The sequence below is a fragment of the Daphnia magna genome, linkage group LG2 (genome assembly GCF_020631705.1).
Source record: "Daphnia magna isolate NIES linkage group LG2, ASM2063170v1.1, whole genome shotgun sequence".
Lineage (NCBI taxonomy): Eukaryota > Metazoa > Arthropoda > Branchiopoda > Diplostraca > Daphniidae > Daphnia > Daphnia magna.
The window spans coordinates 15,006,516-15,033,218 of record NC_059183.1 but is presented as its reverse complement, the minus strand read 5'-3'; the positions used below and the strand labels follow the sequence as shown (position 1 = coordinate 15,033,218).

The following is a 26,703-nucleotide window of genomic DNA, read 5'->3' as shown; positions in this document are numbered from 1 at the left end:
AGAAATTTTTGTTTAATTTTTTGTTTAAGAACAAAGATTATTTCATTTTTCATAATCTTTTTCAAATGGGCGTAATAATCCTTGATGGTAGTGTATAAACGCCTGAAACGACACCACTACTAATTTCATTCCTAAACACACTACGAAATATATCACTCGAATTCAATGAGAATCCCTAAAATTAATAGCACTCAAGGTGTTTTGTTTTAGTATTTTCTTCAGAAAAGGGCAGCATACTGGCGTCTAAAACTTTTCAGAAATGCCATGTCAGGCCTTTCGTCTATCAATAGTAATACGATGGAACAAACATAAATACTTGATCGCAGGACATAACCATGTTTTCAATAAAAAAAAATTACTTCTAAAAAATTTACATGTACGAAAAGCATCGAAGAACTTTAAAACCCTCTGAGGCCATTGTACACTTTGTTGATTGAATCTTGAGACAACAGTTCTCGAAGCTTTTCCTTGGTCTCAGTTGTTAGTTCTTCTTTGGGAAATTGTACATCAAATGTCACGTATAGCATGCCAAAAAGATTGTTGTTCTCGTAATTTGGCATTCCTTCTCCCTTCTTGCGAATACGGGCCCCTGGCCAAGTCACTTTGTCACGGACGATATGTACTTTATGGCCATCAAGGTGTTCAATATCTAATTCAAATCCTAAGAACAAAAAGGCGAACCAAAAACAAATAATATTAATTATTAGTATTTGTGATTTTGCTGCGGAACAACTAGTAAAAAAGCTCACCGGCTAGCGCATCAGCTAAAGAGATCGTGACATTTGTATATAGGTCATCACCGCGTCGTTCAAAAACAGAGTGTGGAGAGGTCTGAATTCGCAGGCGAAGGTCACCAGGCTCTCCATCCGTGTGTGGTTCGCCTTCAGCTGTGAATCTCTGCTCTGAACCATCCGTCATTCCCTGTTCGATTTCCACTTCGAGAACTCTCTCTTCATTGACAAGCCTAATGTAAACGAAAAGTAATTTTTCACAACCGTGATACTCAGTATTTACACCAAATTTCAGTACTTCACATTGGGGCACTCATCACAGACAGCTTGTTGCATCATTTGGAACCTCCCTGGTCCCAGCTGACGTGTTACCATTTCTTGCCTACAGTTGCACTTTCTAGTACCTTTGGCAGGTTTTAGAACAGGTTTATTATGTGTTATCTATATTTTTTTTAAATCAGATAATTAAAGTGTTGATAATTAACCTTTTAACAGATAGCACCTCAACAAAGTTCCCAGAATAAAGTTCTTCAAGTGTGACAAAAAGATCCATCACAATGTCTGCTCCTTTAGCTACTTCTCTTTGCCCTTGGTTCCCATTACCACCAAACCCAAAACCAAAATCTCCAAAGAAGCTAGCAAATGGATCCATTCCACCTCCACCAGCACCTTCCTTTGAAACACACTCTTCACCACAACGGTCGTAAAGTTCTCTCTTTTCAGGGTCAGAAAGAGTTTCATATGCAGCTCCAAGGTCTTGGAACTGGGCACTGGCCTTTTCTGTGTCTCCTTGGTTTCTGTCAGGGTGAAGTTCTTTGGCCAATTTACGGTATGCTTTCTTGATCTGGTTAGTAGTAGCTGATTTTTGAATTCCAAGGATTTTATAAAAATCACGTCTGTTCAATGGAAAAAAAGGTCACGCAAACTGTAAACATAAAATTTTCTAAGTTTATGCCGGTTACTTGTAACGTAAACGGCACTGCTACTTACCCAGCTAAAACGGTTCCCAGTCCAAGACAAAAAATAAATAACACTTTCAATTCCATAATGTCTGATCAAATATGAGTTTCTTGATTAAGTGAATAAGGAGCGGCGTCTACCTAGAATGTGATAAATATTCACTTCAACCACTATTAACAAAAGCAAGTATTGACACTTCCTAGTAGTATATGCAACGCGCCGAAATCTGAGAGACGTCTGCCTTAACTTTTAACAGTAACGTGTGTATCAATCTGATTGGTTGGATTGAATTGCTGACGTTTCAAGCTGATGTGGGAAGATGGTCGTTCAAATGCCTTAAGCTTGCGCCACGAATACCTACATTTGCTCCACTCCCTGTATACTTTGCCCTAATGCTACGGCCCTTTTTTACTCCTTTGATCCATTTTGGTGGAAGCGCCTCTAGTGGCCAACGCAACAGGAATTTTATGTTTGGCAGCACACACTTATTATGATTATTTTTTAATGGGAATCAGATTTATTTGGGCACCTACTGTTGTTCTTCACATTTCTTTCGAAGCGATGCTGTTGCAGAAATATTGGAACCGCTTAATAATTTGTTTTTCGTCGCTAAAGAAAGCTTCAAGCATAAGCATTGTTATTATTGACTTATCTGCAGCTTGTTCTTACAGTTCATTATCACAAGTTAATATAACCGTCATCACTATTCAAAGAAGAATTTCTTTAAAATTAGAAACTTTTCCCCAAAAGATTACTTCGTCAAAGCTCATCTGATCTGAGATGTTGAGAACCGGTAGCTGATTCGCGTAGATGACTAAGCATATGACGATACGCAGGATGATTAGCAACGTGATCGGCGGCTAAATCGACAATGCGAAGAAATTCTTCCTTGTCAAATGAATAATTTGTGAATTTAGCATGAGGTCCACCGTCAGACGGATGATGGCCTTCGTCTTGTGGCTGCAACTTAACGTGGTTTGTCCAGGTCTGATAGTGAATTCCACGAAGGCGAGCAAGATCAGCGTAACAGTGTTCATCTCCACAATTATACCTACCGCAGACAAAATTCATTACCTTAACGGTAAACCTTTTACTTAAATATCTTTTTATCTTACAGCTCAAACACTGCGGCCCAATCGGGGAGAAACAATAAGTGGGTGAGGCCAGCCCCATGCATTCCAATAAAGATATCCGTGTCCTGGATCACCCGCAATTGATGGCGAAAATCTGTTTCATGAGTGAATTCAACCTAAGATATAAATAAAAAAGTAATGAAACAAAACAATTCTTATAACAATAGATCTTGTTTAACGTTCTTAAATTCATAAAACGTACTCTTTTAACGGAGTATTGGCGGGGACTCAATCTTAGAGCATCAAGGAGCGCTTGCTCGTTAAGAATTCTTCTATACTGAGTATTTCGTGAGAGTAGTAAGATTTTGATTTTAGGTTTTACAACCTGATCAATGGCCGTCCGTTTGGGAATTTTCAAACGGTGCAGAATGAATCTAGTAACAAAAAACAACGGAAACTATATAGATCATTAAGAAAAATATGTTAAAAATCAAAATTCAACTTCGAAAATGCATGAAATAATCCAGATTCTTTACAACCCCAGACGATTGGTGTGTTGTAATAAAGTCCAAAGATCATCCGAGGCAAAAGTGGGAACAGAGCTTCGCGGAAGCAAACGCGTTTTCCCTGAAATGTCCTGAGATTCATGAGCGGATTTTGGGTGAACGCTGACCACGTAATGCCAAAATTGGAATGGTACGTGTACGTTTCCCATATCAGAATGTTGATGTCTCGTGAAAACATTTTACTGTGTGTTCCATTCACGTGCAACGAGGTGTATAAATTAAAGAAATCACAGAAGTGGTGGTACATGTTAACAGTCGCGTCAATTTTCATAATGAAAGTTGGCTTATCTATGAAGACATCACAGATTTGTGACTCTTCGTTTACCATATCTGAAAGTTCTTCAAAATGTTGGATCTCTGGGGCCCAAGATTGCAATGGACTTTGATGCGTGGCTTCTGAGTGTAGGCGAGATTTATCCAACTTGCATTTTCCTCCAATCTGACCTTTCTTGAGTACATCCATCTTATATCTAAATGACTCTTTCCTTGCGGGTAAATCCCGAAAATCCAGATACAAATTTTTACCGCTACAGAATTGGAGGTAGCTGGAACACTCCAAAAGAGATTCCCCCTAATAACAAATTAACAACAGTATGAAGTATATGAAATTAAAGTAGCAATACCAGAAGACTTACATCAGCTGTAGGCTCACACATTGTTGTTTTTGATAAGATTTGTTGTTTAACAAACCCAAAATCTGCTTGGTTGATAAATGTCTGCAGTTGTTGGTTTTTCGAACTAACCCACCCTTTATGATCACCAGGGCAATGTGCATTTGAATAGCCTAAATGCTGGGGACAATTTGTTTCATATCCCCAGCATAAACCTGTGTCTAGTACATTTTTGTAAATGCAATTATTACTGCTGTGGCACTTTTGTGCTTCATCCGTTAATGTGTTAAGGAATCGTGTGAGATGGGAATGGGGTAAATCAAGTGTTTCTGGTGACCACTCACAAACTATTTCTTTTAGAATTAACACACTAATCAGTTGGCTTAAGAATATAGTGATTCTTGCTTCCATGGACATTTTGTGCTTTTGCAATTTTTTATGTGTGCATGGGATCCAACTACCAAGATAAGTGTTTTAGCACAACAGGGTCAACAGAAAAAAAAGTAAATGCTCTTCGATTCAGTTTCCTGTATGAACTTATACAAACTAAGTTTATGTTGAAATAATAGCTAATACTCGGAAATATTCAATGGCAGTTGGGTAACTAATAGGCCGAAAGCGGCTTGGTTGTTGTTTATCCGTCAGTCACTTCTTTAACATCGCACATGCATTCTGAAAAATGCAAACGCCTTCAGGTTCTGAAACACAGTAGGGCTGGGCAACACACGAAAGTTCAAATAAAACAACGCCTACCAGCGCCTATCAAGCAATCAGAGTAACAACAAACAGCAGAACGTTGACAGTTTATTATAACTAGAGCAGACAACCAAAAAGACAGTTCCTGTGGTGGTACTACATGCAGTGTGTCAAAATAAAGGCATCTGAACTCTGAAGGGAACGATACAAATGAACTTCAAAACGTATTTAAGAGTAACGTAACTAGTAATAATCCATACATTTAATTTGCGGAAAACACGTACAGAAATGATAGCTCAAATAGTTCAAGAGCAGGTAACAATTAAGAATTAACATATATACAACACAACTTGGATTTGAATGGCAGATAATGACGAGGCGTTGAAAACTTGAATCACAAGCCCCGTATTATATCGATTACCAATGATTTACCAATGACTCGTTATTTAGTAGACCATTAGATAGACCCCTGTCAAAGAGACACCAGATTGAGATGTGAAAGGCTATTGGAGTTTGGAGAAAATAAATTTAAATCGGAGGATGCTACCATCTATTGCCTGGATCTGGCATTTTCATGAAAAAGGGATAGACTTCAATCTCAACCGATTGAAAAATCGCACTCAGCCAAGAGTAGGGCTCGACCCCGATTACCTGCGACCCGGCTTATTATCGGAAGGTACTGGCGCGAAGCTGGGGAGGGGGGGTGGATCTGTCGCGCCAGTACCTTTTGGTAGTCAAGCCCTAACCAAGAGAGAATGGTAAAATAAAATTCGGCATGAATTCCCAACAGCAGTGTATTGGTGAAATAAAAAGCATTTTTCTCTCATAAGCCGTCATTTCTATTCTTATCTGGCCATTGTAGATTGTATACTCATGTTAATCACCGAAAGGAAAAAAAGGAATAACGAATCATGAACCTTGCATGTAATGTCGTTAGACAGCAAAAAATAACCTGAAAACAGGAACTTTATCATTGTTGTATACGGTGCTACCGTGCTATGGCATCATGTTCTAGTAGAAGTATTGACAGTTAGTCAAGAAAGCTGAGTCAAAAGCTAAGAAATACCATCCGACTAAACCTGACCTTCTAGCAATTATTTTTCTTACCGCTACGTGGTACTGGGTACATTGGCTGTCAGAAATAGCTTTCATTGGCTCTCTGGAAATTTTTGCCTGGGAAAAAGGCAGCATATCATTCTCACCGTCCTCGTCTGCAAAGAGCAAAGTTGTTCGGCCTGATGGTATCAAGGATACCTTCATTTGGCTGACTGATAATACTGCCGATTCTCCATCCAGTTAGACGGGCAGAGTAGTTGTGACATGTTGAGCTCCGTTATTTCGCTGGGCACGGCCAGCAAATAGTGTCTAGTTGCATTTAATAGATTACACTATTACCCAATTTTGTTGTTTTTGTGTACAGTGCACATAGTCACAACTAGTTTGATGCGATCTCAGCCTAGAATTTCAGATTGGTGCGATAGCGTACAACAACATGATTTTCTAAAAACAGTATACATTTTGGCGGCTCCAGTGAACTTGGTCTGTTAAGTGCAATCCAAGATCTAGGGACAATGGCTGATTCCAAGCCAGGTGTTCATGTGCTTCAGCTGAAACATGTTTCCGTTCCTCCTTCCATGATTGCTGGTGAAAAGTTCATCAAATGGGATGAGGTATATTGCATTTCCAATCCTACTGTATGTGGTGCCAAATGTTGATTGTCATCTATATTCGTAGGACTCATCATTAGTCACAGCTGTAACATTGAGAGTAGATCCTAATGGATACTTTCTTTACTGGACTGATCAGAATGAGGTTACAACAATTTTTTAATTTTCTTTAGCAAATATTGCTAATATCTTGGGGTGAATGGTATCTTTTTCACAAATATAGGAAACTCAAATATTGGACATGTGCACCATTAGAGACACAAGAACTGGGCATTATGCCAAGGTTCCCAAGGATCCTAAAATGCGTGATCAAGTCACTATGGGGGCCTCCCAAGACTCACTGGAAGACAAAACCCTAACTGTGTCATATGGACCTGATTTTGTCAATATTTCCTTCTTCAATTTCTGCACCTCAAAGAAGGAGACTGCCAAGGTATGCAAAACAGCTACCCAAATCATGAGGAATTTATGTCGTTATTCCTTGTTTGTTGAACTTATTCTCTAACTGAGTAATACTAGGATGATTTGATTGTTCGATACGGTCGCATAAATCGCCGTTTACAAGGGATGGAATATTTTAATCAAATCAACAATATGTTTGTCTTTTTATTCAAGAATGACGGGTTTTAATAGGTTCTTGAAAGAATTTACTTATATTTTTATTGCTACTATGTGTTTAAACTCTACTGGTGGTAAATTAGGATGATAACTCTCGTACGTATAGCCATCTTCCCTGCCCATAAATCTATGGCAAAGGCAAATTATAAATGTTTGAGTTACTAATTTCGTTTGTAAGCTTTTGGCTAATCTTAGCTTGCACCTTTCTATTTGTTAACTTTATTTCTTCCTACCTTTAGCAATGGACAGATGATTTATTGAAAATGGCCAACAATCTGCTGGCATTAAATGGCTCTGTGCACTATTTCCTGCGAAAAGCCCATGTCCGGTTAACCCTTCAGGCCGATAAAGGAGGAAAAATTGCCGTGAAAAAGTAATAGATTTTGTTTTTGATTTGTTTTTTACCTTTACGATCGCCAAGGCGCGCACCATTCCCTTTTCTTTCTTTCTTTCTTTCTTTCTTTTCTTTTTTTTTTCTTGTACATTTTTAACTTTTTCCTTTGCCTTTTCCTAGCCTCATATATTTTCATTGTTTACATTCCTTGTCTTTTTTTATGCCAGCATTGTTCGAACCTTTGCGCAGCATAGAGACGATCGACGACGAGTTGAAAAGGCGTTTCTTGACTCAACTGGGCTGGCTAGTGGAAAAGTAATTAGTTATTTAAATGTTATTAAAACTTGCAACTACAAAAGGCATTCTTTATTTATTTTTATTTTAAATTTTTTTATGAAGGACGATGCAATTTCCCTATCGCAATTTGGTTTCGACGATTTTTATAGATTCTATAAGAAGTTGACAGGAAGACAGGAAGTTGAGCGAATCTTCGAAGAATTGTAAGTGTTGTAAGATGGAAAGCTTGACGGTGGTTCTTGTATCGGTATTAGGAATTTGACAGCGGATATTGTATTAATAGGTTCGGTACAAAGTCGCACATCACCGTAGAAAAATTCGTCGAGTTTCTTAACAGCTACCAGCGTGATCCCCGACTCAACGAGATCCTCTATCCGTATGCCAATCCTGATCGGGCCAGAGACCTTTTCCACCAGTACGAACCTGATTCCCCAAACACACCTAAAGGTATTTCCGTCAACGACTTGTCTAAAGACCGCATTTCGCTATACTGCCCATTTGTAACTTCATTACTGCAACAGGAATGTTAAGTTCTGAAGGATTTCTGCGCTTCCTTTTGAGCGAGGATAACTCGATCGTGTCGGCCGACAAGTTTGATCTCAGTCACGACATGGAACAGCCTCTTTGCCACTATTTCGTCAACTCATCCCATAACACGTATCTGACTGGTAAGTGACACGACCTGATTCAAATTTTTTGCTGAGTTTATAGCAGATGTAAACCCAGAACTGTTGTGTCAACAGGACATCAGTTCACCGGAAAGTCGTCGGTTGAAATCTACCGACAAACGCTACTCGGCGGATGTCGCTGCGTTGAGCTTGATTTCTGGAATGGCAAGAATGAAGATCCCATTATCTACCATGGATACACCCTCGTACCCGAAGTGCCGGCTAAAGTAATATCCGATGTCATTACTTAATAGAATTTCGAGAAAAAAATCACAGTCCTTATCAAACCCACTCTCAATTACTGTGTGCAAGTTAAACAAAAGAAAATCTAACAACCCATTTTATTACTTCTAATCATGTACCTTGTTTTTGACGTTTCAAACAGGACGTCATCGAAGCTATTGCTGAGAGTGCTTTCAAAACATCGGAATATCCGGTGATTCTTTCGTTTGAGAATCATTGCAATCCCAAACAGCAGGCGAAAATAGCACAATACTGTCGCGAATACTTCGGGGAAATGATGCTAGATCAGGCGTTGGAGAGCCATCCTGTAAGTGAATTAATTATTCATATTTTCCTTTTTTTTTTTATAAAGTTATTCTGAAGTGCTTAGCTATCATATCGGTGGCAGCCGTACTGCATTTTTATCTTTTGGATTTAAATTTATCTGCTTAGCTTAGTTTTATTACGAACAGATGTTTTCTATGTCTGGGTTGTCGAAAATGATTAAGGTGAAGAGAAAGCTGAATGCGGGTTATCGTCTATGTGTCGGTTTCATTGACCGATTTTCATGTTTCTTCTCATTGTGTCTATAGTTCGCATTTGCGGTGAAATTTGTGGTTTGTTTACCTCAACCAGAATACGTAGATGATAAAGAAGCCTATAGTTGTATCCGAGAGCCAATTCTGAAAAATGTCCGATTCGGCCTTTCAAATTGGGAATATCTTTTATCTCAATTGCACTTCTTCTTCGCGCGATCAATATTGAGGCGCGAGAAGCGTTTTTCATAAGCTAGCTCGTCTCTTCGTCTCCACCTATCATTCCTCCATTCCTTTTCATCTTCTCTTCGCCCGATCCATCCCTTCTCCCGCTTCCCGTCTTCGTTCCTTTTATTCCGCTTTTGACTCGTTTTCCTAGTTGCGTGAATCCTGAACTCTTTGACGTCATCGGCTCTTCCCTACGTGACGCGGCGCTGAGGATCGCATGGAAAAGCAAAGAGAAACATTATACTGGGTATTAAAAGGACAAGGAGAAAAAACTGTAAAACGAGAACGGGATTATTGGTTGAGAAATGAATCGGTGTGTGTTGCCATCGTGTGGCCAACTTAGGGCGGGGGCAAAAGCAAACAATCGCCTGGACAAGGCAAAAGCAAACAGAACTAGTCCGTGTAGTCCCCCTCCGTTTGAGAAACAGCTGTGTGCGCTCCAACAAACGCTGATACATGTTTTCTTCCCAGTTGTCCATCGACGGACCAACAACTGGAATCAGCAATTCAATTCAAGGCACGATTGATCTGTCCAGTTCGTATCGACAATAGGCAAGAAAAAATAAACTTGGTCTTTTCGATAGCAAAATCAAAGCGGATATGGAATAGATGGCAACATATGACGACCCATCTCTGCCTCGGTTGTAGATTTTGGTGCGTCAGTTGTTGAATTCCCGATCACACAACTGTCGATCGATAAGCGTGCACAGGCTTCCCACCTTTGCTGTACGGTCGCTGTAGTTGCCTAGTCTATACATATTACATAACGTTTTCGACTGTTTTAGTCTCTTTGATTTATTCATTTGCTTCATGATGCATGAAATAGGTTTTGCACTGAAAATGTCGAGCGTTTACTTGAATTAAATTATTTTAGTATCTATAACGCTGTGTAAGCATATCCCGATCCCATCGATAAAGGGTCCGCGATCTAATGCATTCAACCTTTTTTAAGCTTACAAGTAATAATTAGAATGCTCTTGAGATCCTATGATTGGTTCGTAAGCGTGTCTAAGTGATAACTGTAACCGGATCTGCCCTGAATTTAGTCTGATCGTTCTCAGCCCTAGTATACCTTCTTACTAATTAACTGTTGGAACAAGGCTCGTTATCGTTCCCCTTCTTTCATTGCTGATCGACGCTTACGTTGGATTTCTAGTTGCTGATATTTTGATTGAGGTCATGGGCAAGCCCGCTTTTGGGCGAAATCGATATCAACCCCAAGTGCTTTCCATTTCCACCATAGGTTATTAATTTGTCTCTTCATCGTAGGTGAAACGCTGTCTAGGATTATCAGAACTTTCATTTTGGAATGTGGGTCTGTCATACATGAAAAGGATTTTCTCCGCAATGGTTAATGACGTTTCTCATGATTTTGTCGAATCATTATTCCCTTTCCCCGCCCAAAGAAAGTGTTCGAATACTCCTTATTCTTTTTATCGTAGGAAAGCAATCCTAGTTATTTTCAGCAAGAACCTAGAACCATTTCGTTGGATGAATTGTATGTAGTTCCACAGCCACGGGGCATGTTCACTTTTGATGAATACCCGGAACATCCGACTCGTCGCTTTTGAATTGTTGAACGCTTTCATTGAATGTTCAATTATTTTGAGCAGACGTCGGAAGCAAATCGGGCGATAAAATGGGATTCGGAAGAAAATTCCTTGATGGAGCTTTTCTAAGTAGCGCTCTTTTAAAGAATGAAAACACAGGAATGGGATCAATTAGAATCCTTAAACTAAGTCTAACACGTTTTGTTTGTTTTTTTAGATGCCAGCCGATGTGTGTAGTTGTCTTTTGGTGGGCTCGTTTTCGATATGACAGACGTTCTGCTTTTGGGTCCCTGTTTTGGTTAATGGATCTTAGCCTATACTAACCTCGTCAGCATTTGCATGAAAACGAGTTTTTCATCTAGTTGAAAGCTTAAGAAGAAAGTATGAGAATTCCGTACTGTGGTTCTATTACTACACCACACCATGTTGTAACTTAGTCGAGTACAGCGTCACCAAAACGACGGAAAGAATTTTAGCCTTCTACTTGTATATTGGACTTCTTAAGATGTGGATTTCATGTTCCGTACAATTTTTTCTTTTGTTCCTTTGAAGTTGGAGCCTGGAGTGCCTCTTCCGTCGCCAGCTCAGTTGAAGCGAAAGATAATCATCAAGAATAAAAAAAAACATCAGCATCATCGAGCGCCCAAAGATATAGACAAAGGAGTGGCAGTGGCTGCTTCAGCTTTGGCCGTCACGAGTGGATCTGTCAGTAGCAGCACTTTACAGCCGCAAGGCAACGGTGAAATCCCGCGACCCCGAGTGGAGAGAGATGAGAGCAAGGACAGCGTCACCGAAGAGGAGGATGCAATCATTCATGGTGATCTTGATAAGAATTGAGAGGGGAGAAGAGCTTCGTCAGGAGCAAGTTTACTAACGCCTTAGCCTTTTTCTTTTTTTTTCGTGGTGTCTTTATATTTTTCAATTGCAGCAGCCGAAGAACTTGAATTGGGCAGCGAGAGCGACGACGAAGATGAATCATCGACACTGTCCAATCTTAGCCCAGAGGAAATCAGGCTCCGGGAAAAAGCTCAAAAGGATAAGGGTACAGCTGGCAAGGAAACGGAAGCTGGTGCCGAGATATCAGCTTTGGTCAACTATGTCCAACCCATCCACTTCCATTCATTCGAGCATGCTGAACGTATGTCAGCCACGACTAATCTGAGGCAGCCACTCGCTTAGATATCTTTTTTTTTTTTTTTTACTTGCATTGATTTCAGGCCGCAATCGCAGCTACGAGATGTCGTCGTTTGTCGAAACGCAATCGACCGCTCTTCTGAAAGAGCATCCGATCGAGTTCGTCAACTATAACAAGCGACAGATAAGCCGCGTTTATCCGCGTGGCACGCGCGTCGATTCCTCCAACTTTATGCCGCACGTGTTCTGGAATGCGGGGTGCCAGCTAGTGGCACTGAACTTCCAAACACTAGGTCCTTATAACCCTTCACAACTGTTATTATGAATTATTTGTAATGAAAAGTTTTTTTGTTTTTTTTTCCTTTTGGTTTAAAACTCGTTGTACGTATAGACTTGGCAATGCAGCTCAATCTAGGAATTTTTGAAATGAACGGACGAACGGGGTATCTATTAAAACCGCAGTTTATGCGCAGAATGGATCGCAAGTTTGATCCCTTTGCCGAGTCCACAGTCGATGGTATTATTGCCGGAAAAGTCTCGGTGCAAGTATGCTCTTTTCGTAACACATCAGAAAAAAAAATGATATTGACTTTTATTCTTTGCAACAAAACAACGTTTAGGTGATATCTGGCCAATTCTTGTCTGATAAAAGAGTATCTACGTATGTGGAAGTCGACATGTTCGGCCTTCCGGCCGATACGGTCCGTAAGCGCTTCCGCACAAAAACCGTTCTGAATAACGGCATTAATCCTATTTATGATCAAGAGCCTTTCGTTTTCAACAAAGTAATTTTAGAAATGTGAATCCCTTCTTCTCTGTGGATCGCCTTCATACATTATCTCCACTTTTGTTTAGGTGGTTTTACCGGATTTAGCTTGCCTGCGTATTGCAGTTTATGAAGACTCTGGCCGCCTCCTAGGCCATCGAGTGCTTCCAGTGACAGGGCTGTGTCCCGGTTACCGGCATTTGGGTTTGCGAAATGATGGGGGACAACCGTTGAATTTGGCAACTCTCTTTGTCAATATTATGGTCAAAGGTTAGTATTCCACCATTTACATCAGCTTAAAAATGAAATTAACTTATGGGGAACACCTTCTGTTTATTACGACAGACTATATTCCAGATGGTTTGTCAGACTTTGCCAATGCATTAGCAAATCCGATCAAGTATCAATCTGAATTAGAAAAGCGTTCCAAGCAACTCAGTATTTTGACCGGGGAAATGGAAGACCCACTTGAAGTAATATTTGTTTAAAGTTCCTCCTATGTCGATAATCATTTCTGTGAAATTTGGCCTTTAATCGTATTTGTGCGTTTTAAAAATGTTTTCATTGCAGTACGAGGTTGATAGTAAATTAACGAGTGATAAAGATGCAGAGGACAAAGATGTGGATACCAAAGTTCGCGCTCACCAACAACCTTCATTAGAAGGCGATATGCCGGTATCCACTGTTGCAGACAATATTCCTACAAGTAACTTCAATAACGTTACTAACTTATCAGCCATATTCTTCCATATTTAAGTTGTTTATCGTCATTCTTTATATTAATTTTAAAGAGCGCCAAGATTCAACAAAATTGAAAGCAAACAGTATTCTTCGACCCGAATTCCGAGACATCTCAGGTTTGGGTCCGTCCAGTCCGGGTTTGTCAGACATGGAATCTGAGCCCGTGGTTGTAGCCGAAACGTTCGAGAAGTTGGTTGAGAACAAACATGTGAAAAAACAACGTGACAAGTTGAATAAGAAATTAGACGACCTACAAAAGGAATTTGAGAAGGAAAAGACCAAACTTGAAGAGGAATTGGGCATAATAACCAAATCCAAAGTCACTAAAACCTCTAGCCGGCTTATTAAGCGTATTTCCAGTAAGAATTTGTAAGTAAACTTCTTTTTATTTTTATTTTATTTATTTATTTATTTTTTTTTTTTAAATAAGTGAAAGTGACATTGTATTTTGACATAATGTACGTTTAACAGGAACAAAGAACCCGCTAGCGTGAGGTCGTCTACTGAATCGGCAGAATCTCTGCTCGCTCAAAGGCTTCCGCCAATTCTGCAGAAATTCAACGAAGAAAAAACAAATATGAGAAAGCATTACCATGAAATTGTAAGTTGACGCGTGATTGTCACAGTTTGTTAGCAGTCAGTTCTAATTCGCCTTTTGTGTATGTGTGTTTATAACTTTTCAATGTTTTTCTTGTAAGATTTATACCACACTTGAAAAGTGCATTGTGGCATCCAAAGAAAAGCAGCTAAAATTGCTGAAGGAACAATACGATTCCCAAGTTGGTGGAGCAACGAAATCCATTCATGCCCAAGTTAGTCGTGAATTCAAAAGCTTAAATAAGCGACATAAGGACAAAGACGAGCTTGATAGGTACGGCTTCCTCTTCGGTGCGTTTGAAATTTTTCACAGAAGTTATTTTACATCTTTCGTTTAAAAATAATTAGAATGAAACGTGAAAAACGAGAAGAAATCGTTCGTAAAGGCGTTGTGGAACACGAGCGATTGGAACAACAGTTTGAAAAAAAAGAAAAAGAACTGAGAAGACAGTATGAAGAACTACAAAAACGCTTTGAGGAGGAAAGAGTGAAGGTATTGTCTTAATCAAATTGGGCTTCATTTTGCGTTCATAAGAGCCGGACAACCGAATAATAGAGCACAATTTTCCCATAGGACTACATGAGCATTAGTCGAGAGAGCGAGCGTTCGACATCTGTGGTCTCTGATGACGTTTTCGATGCTGCGTTATCTTTAGGACCTATGTGCAAACCCCACTGCTGAATTTAAATCCTTTTTGACACAGATTTAGAAGCACAAATCCCATATATTCTATATATGTATGTTAGAGTCGATGTAATTTCCGAAATTTCGCTGAAGTTTTCTCCGGCGTTTCAGAGTTTCTATGTTCCGGACCAAAGGGAAAAACAAATACTACCAATATAACATATTTAAAAGCGCCAAAGCCATCCTGATATATTTTCAGGGTTGAAAAATTTTGATCGCAAGAGTGCTGTAAAATTGCCGAGGTTTTAACGTATGGGAATAACGACAACCCTAATCATCCGTTTGTTTGGATCCTCAAAACCGAAAGTCTGAGTAGACAATTACGTACAATGAATTATCATGATTTGAAGCATTGTAGTCGTCTAACCATACTTTTAAGTTTTACCGACTGGAGCGACTGAATATCCTATTTAAATGTTCGTAAGTGATAATAGTAGAAGACAATCTATTCTTGATTTCCTTACCTGGTTTTAAAATTTTGTGCAGTTTAGTCACCTGTTCATATATGACTTAGCTGTATATCGCAATTTTTCTTTATTTCTCCAGTTAACAATGATTGGCGCACAATCATCAAAGGTGCTTTTGAAGGAGAATGAAAAAAGGTGTGATTGGCCTATAAATTTATAGCCACCTGTCTGTTAAATTTAAATTATATTGAACCGGCCGTTTACCTGCCAAAGGAATATGATTCAATATTGCAATTATGTAGTGGCTGTCTGTTGCTAGCTGGTCGATTTATTGTTCCTGCTTAAATTGTTATTATTCTCCTCTCTAATTGTATTTGAACATCACCTCATTCAGTTTTCATTCATTTCTTTTTGCTCCCTATTAATTTTTTTTGTCTTCTTTTGTATCGGTGTCTCCAAATACATGGACTTATACTATATATCATCAATATAATGGACATTAGCTGACAGCGCAAGTCATCGTTCATGGAATTCTAATGGATTGGGTAAGCCGTCATTGAAAAGACAAATTTTGAGGCGATACTGTATGAGGATGCCAAAGGCAGTGGAGCGGGTTTGGTAAGTCTTTTGTGTTATATTTATTCAAAATATTTCATTCAGAGAAGTGTTTTTGTAGTTGTGTTCCGTTCAATCATCAGTGAATGAAGTATTTTTGAATTCTGTAGACGCAGAAATCGTCCTTTTTAAATATATTGGTACAAGCTAGCCTATGATTGACATGTAGTTTAGTTAAAATCCACTAGGTGCCATCATCATCGTTAAGGAGAATTTTGACGACCAAGCCTTAAGACCAAAGTCGATGCAGCGAACGAACCATCCCCTCTATGAATCTGGTTTCTAATGCATGAATACGTCTTCAAGTTGATGTGCATGGTGGTTGTACGATACGTATGGGTTCCCTAATCCCTATCGACTAGGGGCCCTCACTCCGTTCAGGAAGTTCCCGATAGGGTACGGCCTGGTCGCCAAGTTCCACACGGCATAATCGAAATTAAACGCTGATTTCGATTTAGTGATTGGTTTTTTCATTATACCAGCCGTTTCAAAAATTACCGAAAACAGTGCTGTTAGCGCAACAACTTAATTTAGGGTTTTTAACGTTTAAATCAAAAACTATAAGACCAATAGAAAAATAAACCTGATTTTCATGATTTTCATTCAATTCTGAATCGAATTCATGTATTTTAAGCAAAATTTGAAATTTGGCCAAAAATGAAAAAGTGGGAAGGGTATAGCCTTCCCACTTTTGTCAAAATCGGCCAAAAATGACATCTCTTGAAATTATCCAAAAATCACACGGCATAATCGAAATTAAACGCTGATTTCGATTTAGTGATTGGGTTTTTCATTATACCAGCCGTTTCAAAAATTAACGAAAACAGTGCTGTTAGCGCAACAACTTAATTTAGGGTTTTAACGTTTAAATCAAAAACTATAAGACCAATAGAAAAATAAACCTGATTTTCATGATTTTCATTCAATTCTGAATCGAATTCATGTATTTTAAGCAAAATTTGAAATTTGGCCAAAAATGAAAAAGTGGGAAGGGTATAGCCTTCCCACTTTTGTCAAAATCGGCCAAAAATGACATCTCTTGAAATTATCCAAAAATCACACGGCATAATCGAAATTAAACGCTGATTTCGATTTAGTGATTGGTTTTCTCATTGATTGGTTTTCTCATTATACGAGCCGTTTCAAAAATTACCGAAAACAGTGCTGTTAGCGCAACAACTTAATTTAGGGTTTTTAACGTTTAAATCAAAAACTATAAGACCAATAGAAAAATAAACCTGATTTTCATGATTTTCATTCAATTCTGAATCGAATTCATGTATTTTAAGCAAAATTTGAAATTTGGCCAAAAATGAAAAAGTGGGAAGGGTATAGCCTTCCCACTTTTGTCAAAATCGGCCAAAAATGACATCTCTTGAAATTATCCAAAAATCACACGGCATAATCGAAATTAAACGCTGATTTCGATTTAGTGATTTGGTTTTCTCATTATACGAGCCGTTTCAAAAATTAACGAAAACAGTGCTGTTAGCGCAACAACTTAATTTAGGGTTTTAAACGTTTAAATCAAAAACTATAAGACCAATAGAAAAATAAACCTGATTTTCATGATTTTCATTCAATTCTGAATCGAATTCATGTATTTTAAGCAAAATTTGAAATTTGGCCAAAAATGAAAAAGTGGGAAGGGTATAGCCTTCCCACTTTTGTCAAAATCGGCCAAAAATGACATCTCTTGAAATTATCCAAAAATCACACGGCATAATCGAAATTAAACGCTGATTTCGATTTAGTGATTGGTTTTCTCATTATACCAGCCGTTTCAAAAATTAACGAAAACAGTGCTGTTAGCGCAACAACTTAATTTAGGGTTTTAAACCTTTAAATCAAAAACTATAAGACCAATAGAAAAATAATCCTGATTTTCATGATTTTCATTCAATTCTGAATCGAATTCATGTATTTTAAGCAAAATTTGAAATTTGGCCAAAAATGACATCTCTTGAAATTATCCAAAAATCACACGGCATAATCGAAATTAAACGCTGATTTCGATTTAGTGATTGGTTTTCTCATTATACGAGCCGTTTCAAAAATTAACGAAAACAGTGCTGTTAGCGCAACAACTTAATTTAGGGTTTTTAACGTTTAAATCAAAAACTATAAGACCAATAGAAAAATAATCCTGATTTTCATGATTTTCATTCAATTCTGAATCGAATTCATGTATTTTAAGCAAAATTTGAAATTTGGCCAAAAATGGAAAAGTGGGAAGGGTATAGCCTTCCCACTTTTGTCAAAATCGGCCAAAAATGAAATCTCTTGAAATTATCCAAAAATCACATGGCATAATCGAAATTAAACGCTGATTTCGATTTAGTGATTGGTTTTTTCATTATACCAGCCGTTTCAAAAATTAACGAAAACAGTGCTGTTAGCGCAACAACTTAATTTAGGGTTTTTAACGTTTAAATCAAAAACTATAAGACCAATAGAAAAATAAACCTTATTTTCATGATTTTCATTCAATTCTGAATCGAATTCATGTATTTTAAGCAAAATTTGAAATTTGGCCAAAAATGAAAAAGTGGGAAGGGTATAGCCTTCCCACTTTTGTCAAAATCGGCCAAAAATGACATCTCTTGAAATTATCCAAAAATCACACGGCATAATCGAAATTAAACGCTGATTTCGATTTAGTGATTGGTTTTCTCATTATACCAGCCGTTTCAAAAATTAACGAAAACAGTGCTGTTAGCGCAACAACTTAATTTAGGGTTTTAAACGTTTAAATCAAAAACTATAAGACCAATAGAAAAATAATCCTGATTTTCATGATTTTCATTCAATTCTGAATCGAATTCATGTATTTTAAGCAAAATTTGAAATTTGGCCAAAAATGAAAAAGTGGGAAGGGTATAGCCTTCCCACTTTTGTCAAAATTGGCCAAAAATGACATCTCTTGAAATTATCCAAAAATCACACGGCATAATCGAAATTAAACGCTGATTTCGATTTAGTGATTGGTTTTCTCATTATACGAGCCGTTTCAAAAATTAACGAAAACAGTGCTGTTAGCGCAACAACTTAATTTAGGGTTTTTAACGTTTTTAACTTTAAATCAAAAACTATAAGACCAATAGAAAAATAATCCTGATTTTCATGATTTTCATTCAATTCTGAATCGAATTCATGTATTTTAAGCAAAATTTGAAATTTGGCCAAAAATGAAAAAGTGGGAAGGGTATAGCCTTCCCACTTTTGTCAAAATCGGCCAAAAATGACATCTCTTGAAATTATCCAAAAATCACACGGCATAATCGAAATTAAACGCTGATTTCGATTTAGTGATTGGTTTTTTCATTATACCAGCCGTTTCAAAAATTAACGAAAACAGTGCTGTTAGCGCAACAACTTAATTTAGGGTTTTAAACGTTTAAATCAAAAACTATAAGACCAATAGAAAAATAAACCTGATTTTCATGATTTTCATTCAATTCTGAATCGAATTCATGTATTTTAAGCAAAATTTGAAATTTGGCCAAAAATGAAAAAGTGGGAAGGGTATAGCCTTCCCACTTTTGTCAAAATCGGCCAAAAATGACATCTCTTGAAATTATCCAAAAATCACACGGCATAATCGAAATTAAACGCTGATTTCGATTTAGTGATTGGTTTTCTCATTATACCAGCCGTTTCAAAAATTAACGAAAACAGTGCTGTTAGCGCAACAACTTAATTTAGGGTTTTAAACGTTTAAATCAAAAACTATAAGACCAATAGAAAAATAATCCTGATTTTCATGATTTTCATTCAATTCTGAATCGAATTCATGTATTTTAAGCAAAATTTGAAATTTGGCCAAAAATGAAAAAGTGGGAAGGGTATAGCCTTCCCACTTTTGTCAAAATCGGCCAAAAATGACATCTCTTGAAATTATCCAAAAATCACACGGCATAATCGAAATTAAACGCTGATTTCGATTTAGTGATTGGTTTTCTCATTATACGAGCCGTTTCAAAAATTAACGAAAACAGTGCTGTTAGCGCAACAACTTAATTTAGGGTTTTTAACGTTTAAATCAAAAACTATAAGACCAATAGAAAAATAATCCTGATTTTCATGATTTTCATTCAATTCTGAATCGAATTCATGTATTTTAAGCAAAATTTGAAATTTGGCCAAAAATGAAAAAGTGGGAAGGGTATAGCCTTCCCACTTTTGTCAAAATCGGCCAAAAATGACATCTCTTGAAATTATCCAAAAATCACACGGCATAATCGAAATTAAACGCTGATTTCGATTTAGTGATTGGTTTTTTCATTATACCAGCCGTTTCAAAAATTAACGAAAACAGTGCTGTTAGCGCAACAACTTAATTTAGGGTTTTTAACGTTTAAATCAAAAACTATAAGACCAATAGAAAAATAAACCTGATTTTCATGATTTTCATTCAATTCTGAATCGAATTCATGTATTTTAAGCAAAATTTGAAATTTGGCCAAAAATGAAAAAGTGGGAAGGGTATAGCCTTCCCACTTTTGTCAAAATCGGCCAAAAATGACATCTCTTGAAATTATCCAAAAATCACACGGCATAATCGAAATTAAACGCTGATTTCGATTTAGTGATTGGTTTTCTCATTATACGAGCCGTTTCAAAAAATAACGAAAACTGTGCTGTTAGCGCAACAACTTAATTTAGGGTTTTTAACGTTTAAATCAAAAACTATAAGACCAATAGAAAAATAAACCTGATTTTCATGATTTTCATTCAATTCTGAATCGAATTCATGTATTTTAAGCAAAATTTGAAATTTGGCCAAAAATGAAAAAGTGGGAAGGGTATAGCCTTCCCACTTTTGTCAAAATCGGCCAAAAATGACATCTCTTGAAATTATCCAAAAATCACACGGCATAATCGAAATTAAACGCTGATTTCGATTTAGTGATTGGTTTTCTCATTATACGAGCCGTTTCAAAAATAACGAAAACTGTGCTGTTAGCGCAACAACTTAATTTAGGGTTTTAACGTTTAAATCAAAAACTATAAGACCAATAGAAAAATAAACCTGATTTTCATGATTTTCATTCAATTCTGAATCGAATTCATGTATTTTAAGCAAAATTTGAAATTTGGCCAAAAATGAAAAAGTGGGAAGGGTATAGCCTTCCCACTTTTGTCAAAATCGGCCAAAAATGACATCTCTTGAAATTATCCAAAAATCACACGGCATAATCGAAATTAAACGCTGATTTCGATTTAGTGATTGGTTTTCTCATTATACGAGCCGTTTCAAAAAATAACGAAAACTGTGCTGTTAGCGCAACAACTTAATTTAGGGTTTTTAACGTTTAAATCAAAAACTATAAGACCAATAGAAAAATAAACCTGATTTTCATGATTTTCATTCAATTCTGAATCGAATTCATGTATTTTAAGCAAAATTTGAAATTTGGCCAAAAATGAAAAAGTGGGAAGGGTATAGCCTTCCCACTTTTGTCAAAATCGGCCAAAAATGACATCTCTTGAAATTATCCAAAAATCACACGGCATAATCGAAATTAAACGCTGATTTCGATTTAGTGATTGGTTTTCTCATTATACGAGCCGTTTCAAAAAATAACGAAAACTGTGCTGTTAGCGCAACAACTTAATTTAGGGTTTTTAACGTTTAAATCAAAAACTATAAGACCAATAGAAAAATAAACCTGATTTTCATGATTTTCATTCAATTCTGAATCGAATTCATGTATTTTAAGCAAAATTTGAAATTTGGCCAAAAATGAAAAAGTGGGAAGGGTATAGCCTTCCCACTTTTGTCAAAATCGGCCAAAAACGACATCTCTTGAAATTGTCCAAAATTCACACGGCACAATCGAAATTAAACGCTGATTTCGATTTAGTGATTGGTTTTCTCATTATACCAGCCGTTTCAAAAATTAACGAAAACAGTGCTGTTAGCGCAACAACTTAATTTAGGGTTTTAAACGTTTAAATCAAAAACTATAAGACCAATAGAAAAATAATCCTGATTTTCATGATTTTCATTCAATTCTGAATCGAATTCATGTATTTTAAGCAAAATTTGAAATTTGGCCAAAAATGAAAAAGTGGGAAGGGTATAGCCTTCCCACTTTTGTCAAAATCGGCCAAAAATGACATCTCTTGAAATTATCCAAAAATCACACGGCATAATCGAAATTAAACGCTGATTTCGATTTAGTGATTGGTTTTCTCATTATACCAGCCGTTTCAAAAATTAACGAAAACAGTGCTGTTAGCGCAACAACTTAATTTAGGGTTTTAAACGTTTAAATCAAAAACTATAAGACCAATAGAAAAATAAACCTGATTTTCATGATTTTCATTCAATTCTGAATCGAATTCATGTATTTTAAGCAAAATTTGAAATTTGGCCAAAAATGAAAAAGTGGGAAGGGTATGCCTTCCCACTTTTGTCAAAATCGGCCAAAAACGACATCTCTTGAAATTGTCCAAAATTCACACGGCACAATCGAAATCAAACGCTGATTTCGGTTTAGTGATTGGTTTTCTCATTATACCAGCCGTTTCAAAAATTAACGAAAACAGTGCTGTTAGCGCAACAACTTAATTTAGGGTTTTAAACGTTTAAATCAAAAACTATAAGACCAATAGAAAAATAAACCTGATTTTCATGATTTTCATTCAATTCTGAATCGAATTCATGTATTTTAAGCAAAATTTGAAATTTGGCCAAAAATGAAAAAGTGGGAAGGGTATAGCCTTCCCACTTTTGTCAAAATCGGCCAAAAATGACATCTCTTGAAATTATCCAAAAATCACACGGCATAATCGAAATTAAACGCTGATTTCGATTTAGTGATTGGTTTTCTCATTATACCAGTCGTTTCAAAAATTAACGAAAACAGTGCTGTTAGCGCAACAACTTAATTTAGGGTTTTAAACGTTTAAATCAAAAACTATAAGACCAATAGAAAAATAAACCTGATTTTCATGATTTTCATTCAATTCTGAATCGAATTCATGTATTTTAAGCAAAATTTGAAATTTGGCCAAAAATGAAAAAGTGGGAAGGGTATAGCCTTCCCACTTTTGTCAAAATCGGCCAAAAATGAAATCTCTTGAAATTGTCCAAAATTCACACGGCACAATCGAAATTAAACGCTGATTTCGATTTAGTGATTGGTTTTCTCATTATACCAGCCGTTTCAAAAATTAACGAAAACAGTGCTGTTACCCTGTTAGCGCAACAACTTAATTTAGGGTTTTTAACGAGCTTTTTAGTCGATCCGGTACGGGGATAATCTTTATTTGGGACGCGATTTCGGTGCTTGGTGCGGTGAAATGGGTGATCGGTGCCTTCCCCGATTGTCAATGAATTGTAATCTATTGGAAGTTGCCCTGCGGCGAAAAAAAAACAAAATGTGACCCTAGTCACGTGATTCTCGTTGGCCTATCAGAACTCAAGGTCACTGGTAAGACTAACCCCCTATGGCTGAAGTGGTGCTATCGGTGCAGCACCGATTATAGCACCGATCCGCACCGAACTTCCCCGATTCATTTTAATCGGTGAGGCTTAGCGGTGTCCCCGATTAGAATGTGATCAGGGCCGAGCCCTAGTAGCACTCGGCCCCGTGCCAATCGGGGAGCTTTTTTGTCGATCCGGTGCGGGGATAATCTTTATCGGGGAAGCGATTTCGGTGCTCGGTGCGGTGATATGGGTGATCGGTGCCTTCCCCGATTATCAATGAATAGATGGAAATGGGCCTAACAATCGATCGATAAATTCAATATGTAGTGGACTCCTCCTTCGTTGAAGGCGTGGTCTATTCAAATCCCTCTTATTAGTGTCGTTTTTAACGTTAGATGGCAGTTCTAGTTAGCTATTTTATTTGCTACATAAACGATCAGCTAGCGATAAGAGTTGTCTATAAAAAAATGGATCAAACGGCGTTCCGTATTCCATGCTCTCAAACCTGTGTTAAAATCCCTATTACAGCAATCGCCATCGATTGAGAAAAAATATCGGAAAAATCGGCATCGATGGTGTAGTACAGTGTAGTACACATGAGGTCATTTTGACAGAATCCTTATTGGGAAACATGAGGCCATCTAGACAGAATCCTTATTGGGAAACATGAGGCCATCTAGACAGAATCCTATCGGGAAATTTTTTTCTAATTTTAGATCTAGTAAAAAAATACACGATTTCGATTCGTAATAAACCAAAAATAACGATACGCAAGTTCTTTTTAAGTGAGGCTTATAGTTTTCAAAATAAACGTAGAAAACAAAACGGCAGTGATGGCGCGCCAGCAATGCGTTGGTCACATTTATTTAAAAAAAGCTGGCTTGATGAGAAAACTAACATTTGTCCCGCATTCAGCGTTAAATATTGATCATAACTTGAAATTTTTAGCGAATTCGAAGAGGTCAATTTGTTTAGCTAATTTTGAGACTTTTTTCGTTTTCTTTTAAAATACTTTAAAATATAGAAAACTATATATGATTAGATTCAAAATTCAACGAGTATTCCAAAAATGCACTCTTTTTCATGTGGGACTTCTATTTTTTGAGTAATTACAATTAAAAAGGAATTTGCGTTAAAACTACTTCGCTTGCGTTTTTATTCGAAAACGACCTTTCCCCCCTCAAATTTCGTCAAGGTTTATTAAAATTTCACGATTATCGTGTCTGCCAGTCTGTTTTCGTCATTCTTGTTTCACTGGCAACGACTGGCCTAAGTTTTCGCTAACTTAATTTTTTATTTTATTTTTACTCGAACATTGTGACCTCAATATTGTTTGTTTAATTGGCAATCTATTATTCACCAATGGGTGATTTCGGTACGTTTACAATCTAAATTAATGTCTCGTTTATTCACATTTTACGTAGCCTCCAATTAGTAGATCTTACTTCAATAGACGAATGTTAGGCGCCGTAAAACGGGACAAAGAAAACTATGAATATTTGGTGCAGTGGCACAAAAAGCATATGAAACTGTCAGTAATGCAGCAATCAATAATAAATACCAATATGTGGCCAAGGAAAAAATAAAAAAGTGAGACACAGTAACGTTGAAAAAGATAAACCAAATATGAAGAGTCAATAAAACGACATCGTTCAACAATTTCTATAGGTCACAGACGAAACGAAACCAAACGAGGGAAGGTGCGCATAAGAATAGTTATTACCTTTCATCACACAAAGAAAACCAAAAAACAAAAAGGCATCAAATCGACCATCATTCATTCTCTAATTTGAGAGGCATTCTCAAACCCGACAAATGTAGTGTTTTTTTTTGGGGGGGGGGGGGATATTGTCAGATTGTATAAGATTTTATGCTACCAGTTACAAACGAATATTCACAGTGTTAGTTTTTATTTTTAATTACTTGTTGACAACCGTCATCTCGATCGAATAAAGCACAAGAAATCTAGATACAAAAGTCAAAAGACGAGTCTACCGTCTTGTCTCTGTGACGCATGGATGGCGTCAGTCTGAAATTCGGTTAAAGGGAAACCCCCCTTTCTTTCATGTAAATAAATTGTGTGGGCGGTGATTATTGGCAGGTCGGATCATTTAAGAATTATCCATTAAACATTAGTATGAAATCTTCTCGTCTTTGTCCCGATCGTGTTTCAACTGTTTTTAAATGCATAGTTAAACAGGACAGCTAGCACGCAGTTCCCAACGATTTGAACAAATTCACAACTAATTTTCACGTGGGACGATTGAATCAATGCAAAGAAACGACAGTCAGTGCGTAAAAACGACGTCTTTCTCGACCGTTTCGTACTGACGAGAGTCTAAACGTGAAAGACCAAACACCGATTTCAATTTTGCGATCTCAATTGTTTTGGGTGAGGACGGGAAATTGCCATTGTCTACACGTGCCGAGAGAATATGGTCCTTTAGTCTTTTGATGGCAATACAGGAGATCGGGTCTTTTTTAAACACAGATACCGAACGTGTAAATAAAATTTTGGTTGGGTGCGTTCATTAAAGACGAATGTACAACAAAAAAACAAAACACGTGGTGCGTAAAGAAATTAGACACTTGATCGACATCGCTGTCTACCGTCGTAGAAATGTCACCTGTCAACTAAATCAACAATCTGTGCGATAACTGAAAAAAAAAAAAATCTAATTAAATTTAAAATCTGCACTGGACAACAAATTTTGCCGGACGACCAATGAAGATATCAAGTGCAATTTTAGAATCTCACTATTTTTCTAACATTAGCGTCATTCCATTTTCACTTCAACTCTCATGACGTTGGGAATATTAAAATAAAATTCACGTCTTTTTTTATCTTCTAGATAACAAACAAAAGAACTATTCTCCAAACAGCTGTTCTTGTTTGGAATGGATTGGATTGGTGACTGCTGGATTGTGATGAGCTCCGAAAGAGGCCAGGTGTTGTACGGCGTCATCGTCTTCTTCATCAACGTCATCATCTTCCGCTACTGTGACGTCATCGGCAGCTAAATCGACGATGGGCAGTTGACCGCTAAAGCTGCTGCTAGGACCAAACCAAGCTGCCGCCTCCAGGGCGGCTGCTGCTGCAGCCGCTGGATTTTGAATGCCACCGGCAGCCCGTTGTTGGTTACATGACACGCCCAGTCCGAAGTTGTCACCTGGATCACGTCGCGAAGTTAAGCAACGCCTATGGCCAGCATGATGAAACCGCGACGTACCTTCCAGTGAAGTCATCAAACGTTGAGTCATGGCGTTCAAAGCGGCCAATCGAGTCTCTTCGGCAACTTCGTGTTGAAGGGCGTTGAACAGCGACGACGGTGTTAAGCTGCTTCCACTCACGCAACCAGTACTCGATCCAGATCCGCTTTGCATATTGTTGTTGGTATTATTGGTGAGTCCCACAGGTCCATTGCCGGCCATTAAATCAGCCATGATACCATTCACTGCGTTGGCACCAGAAGACGGTCCGGCTACTGATCGCATTGATGGATAAGAAGATCCACCGGCCAAGAGAGACGCTCCTAAGATTTGGAACAAGACAAAAGACATCA

At 37.5% G+C, this 26,703-nt stretch overlaps 3 protein-coding genes across 7 annotated transcripts in view; 1 reads left to right on the top strand and 2 right to left on the bottom strand.

Moving 5' to 3' along the window:
- Positions 1-313: 313 nt before the first annotated feature.
- Positions 314-5,104, bottom strand: LOC116917160 (EGF domain-specific O-linked N-acetylglucosamine transferase). The gene is made up of 9 exons (XM_032922529.2): positions 3,966-5,104; positions 3,267-3,901; positions 3,027-3,198; positions 2,807-2,940; positions 2,493-2,742; positions 1,234-1,638; positions 1,030-1,172; positions 750-964; positions 314-661 (listed from the first exon to the last, which is right to left on the bottom strand). The coding sequence occupies exons 1-9, from the start codon at positions 4,356-4,358 to the stop codon at positions 399-401; spliced, it is 2,610 nt and encodes an 869-aa protein (XP_032778420.2). The 5' UTR covers positions 4,359-5,104; the 3' UTR covers positions 314-398.
- Positions 5,105-5,914: 810 nt separating this feature from the next.
- Positions 5,915-15,566, top strand: LOC116917158 (1-phosphatidylinositol 4,5-bisphosphate phosphodiesterase classes I and II). 2 transcript variants are annotated; one of them, XM_032922527.2, is made up of 23 exons: positions 5,915-6,307; positions 6,372-6,449; positions 6,528-6,737; positions 7,162-7,295; positions 7,484-7,571; positions 7,656-7,756; positions 7,837-8,000; positions 8,075-8,221; positions 8,297-8,448; positions 8,607-8,771; positions 11,310-11,574; positions 11,689-11,895; positions 11,975-12,184; positions 12,283-12,437; positions 12,512-12,676; positions 12,747-12,927; positions 13,003-13,130; positions 13,228-13,363; positions 13,449-13,767; positions 13,870-13,999; positions 14,097-14,269; positions 14,344-14,488; positions 14,570-15,566. In XM_032922527.2, exons 1-23 carry the CDS (start codon positions 6,209-6,211, stop codon positions 14,675-14,677), a joined length of 3,660 nt encoding a protein of 1,219 aa, XP_032778418.1. In that variant the 5' UTR covers positions 5,915-6,208; the 3' UTR covers positions 14,678-15,566. The 2 variants fall into 2 exon arrangements, with proteins under 2 accessions (XP_032778418.1, XP_032778417.1); XM_032922526.2 differs by having other exon boundaries at positions 5,916-6,307; positions 11,686-11,895.
- Positions 15,567-24,527: 8,961 nt separating this feature from the next.
- Positions 24,528-26,703, bottom strand: part of LOC116917159 (protein bric-a-brac 1) — a 29,691-nt gene continuing 27,515 nt past the window's right edge. For 3 of the 4 annotated variants that reach the window (XM_045169972.1, XM_045169971.1, XM_045169974.1), the window contains exon 8: positions 24,528-26,673. In XM_045169972.1, coding sequence (XP_045025907.1) covers positions 26,009-26,673 — 665 coding nt within the window. In that variant the 3' untranslated portion in view covers positions 24,528-26,008. The remainder of the gene's footprint in view (positions 26,674-26,703) is intronic. The other variant, XM_045169973.1, reaches the window with a different exon arrangement.

What these genes read in the sequence shown, in the direction of transcription:
- LOC116917160 (XM_032922529.2), bottom strand. Translation starts at nt 4,358, where the DNA reads ATGTCCATGGAAGCAAGAATCACTATATTCTTAAGCCAACTGATTAGT. An exon ending in TGGGCCGCAGTGTTTGAGCT is followed by an intron (nt 2,743 to 2,806) that starts GTAAGATAAAAA and finishes TGTCTGCGGTAG; the next exon opens with GTATAATTGTGGAGATGAAC. An exon ending in TTTAGCTGATGCGCTAGCCG is followed by an intron (nt 662 to 749) that starts GTGAGCTTTTTT and finishes TTTTGTTCTTAG; the next exon opens with GATTTGAATTAGATATTGAA.
- LOC116917158 (XM_032922526.2), top strand. Translation starts at nt 6,209, where the DNA reads ATGGCTGATTCCAAGCCAGGTGTTCATGTGCTTCAGCTGAAACATGTT. An exon ending in TGTCAATATTATGGTCAAAG is followed by an intron (nt 12,928 to 13,002) that starts GTTAGTATTCCA and finishes TTATTACGACAG; the next exon opens with ACTATATTCCAGATGGTTTG. An exon ending in AAATGGAAGACCCACTTGAA is followed by an intron (nt 13,131 to 13,227) that starts GTAATATTTGTT and finishes TTTTCATTGCAG; the next exon opens with TACGAGGTTGATAGTAAATT.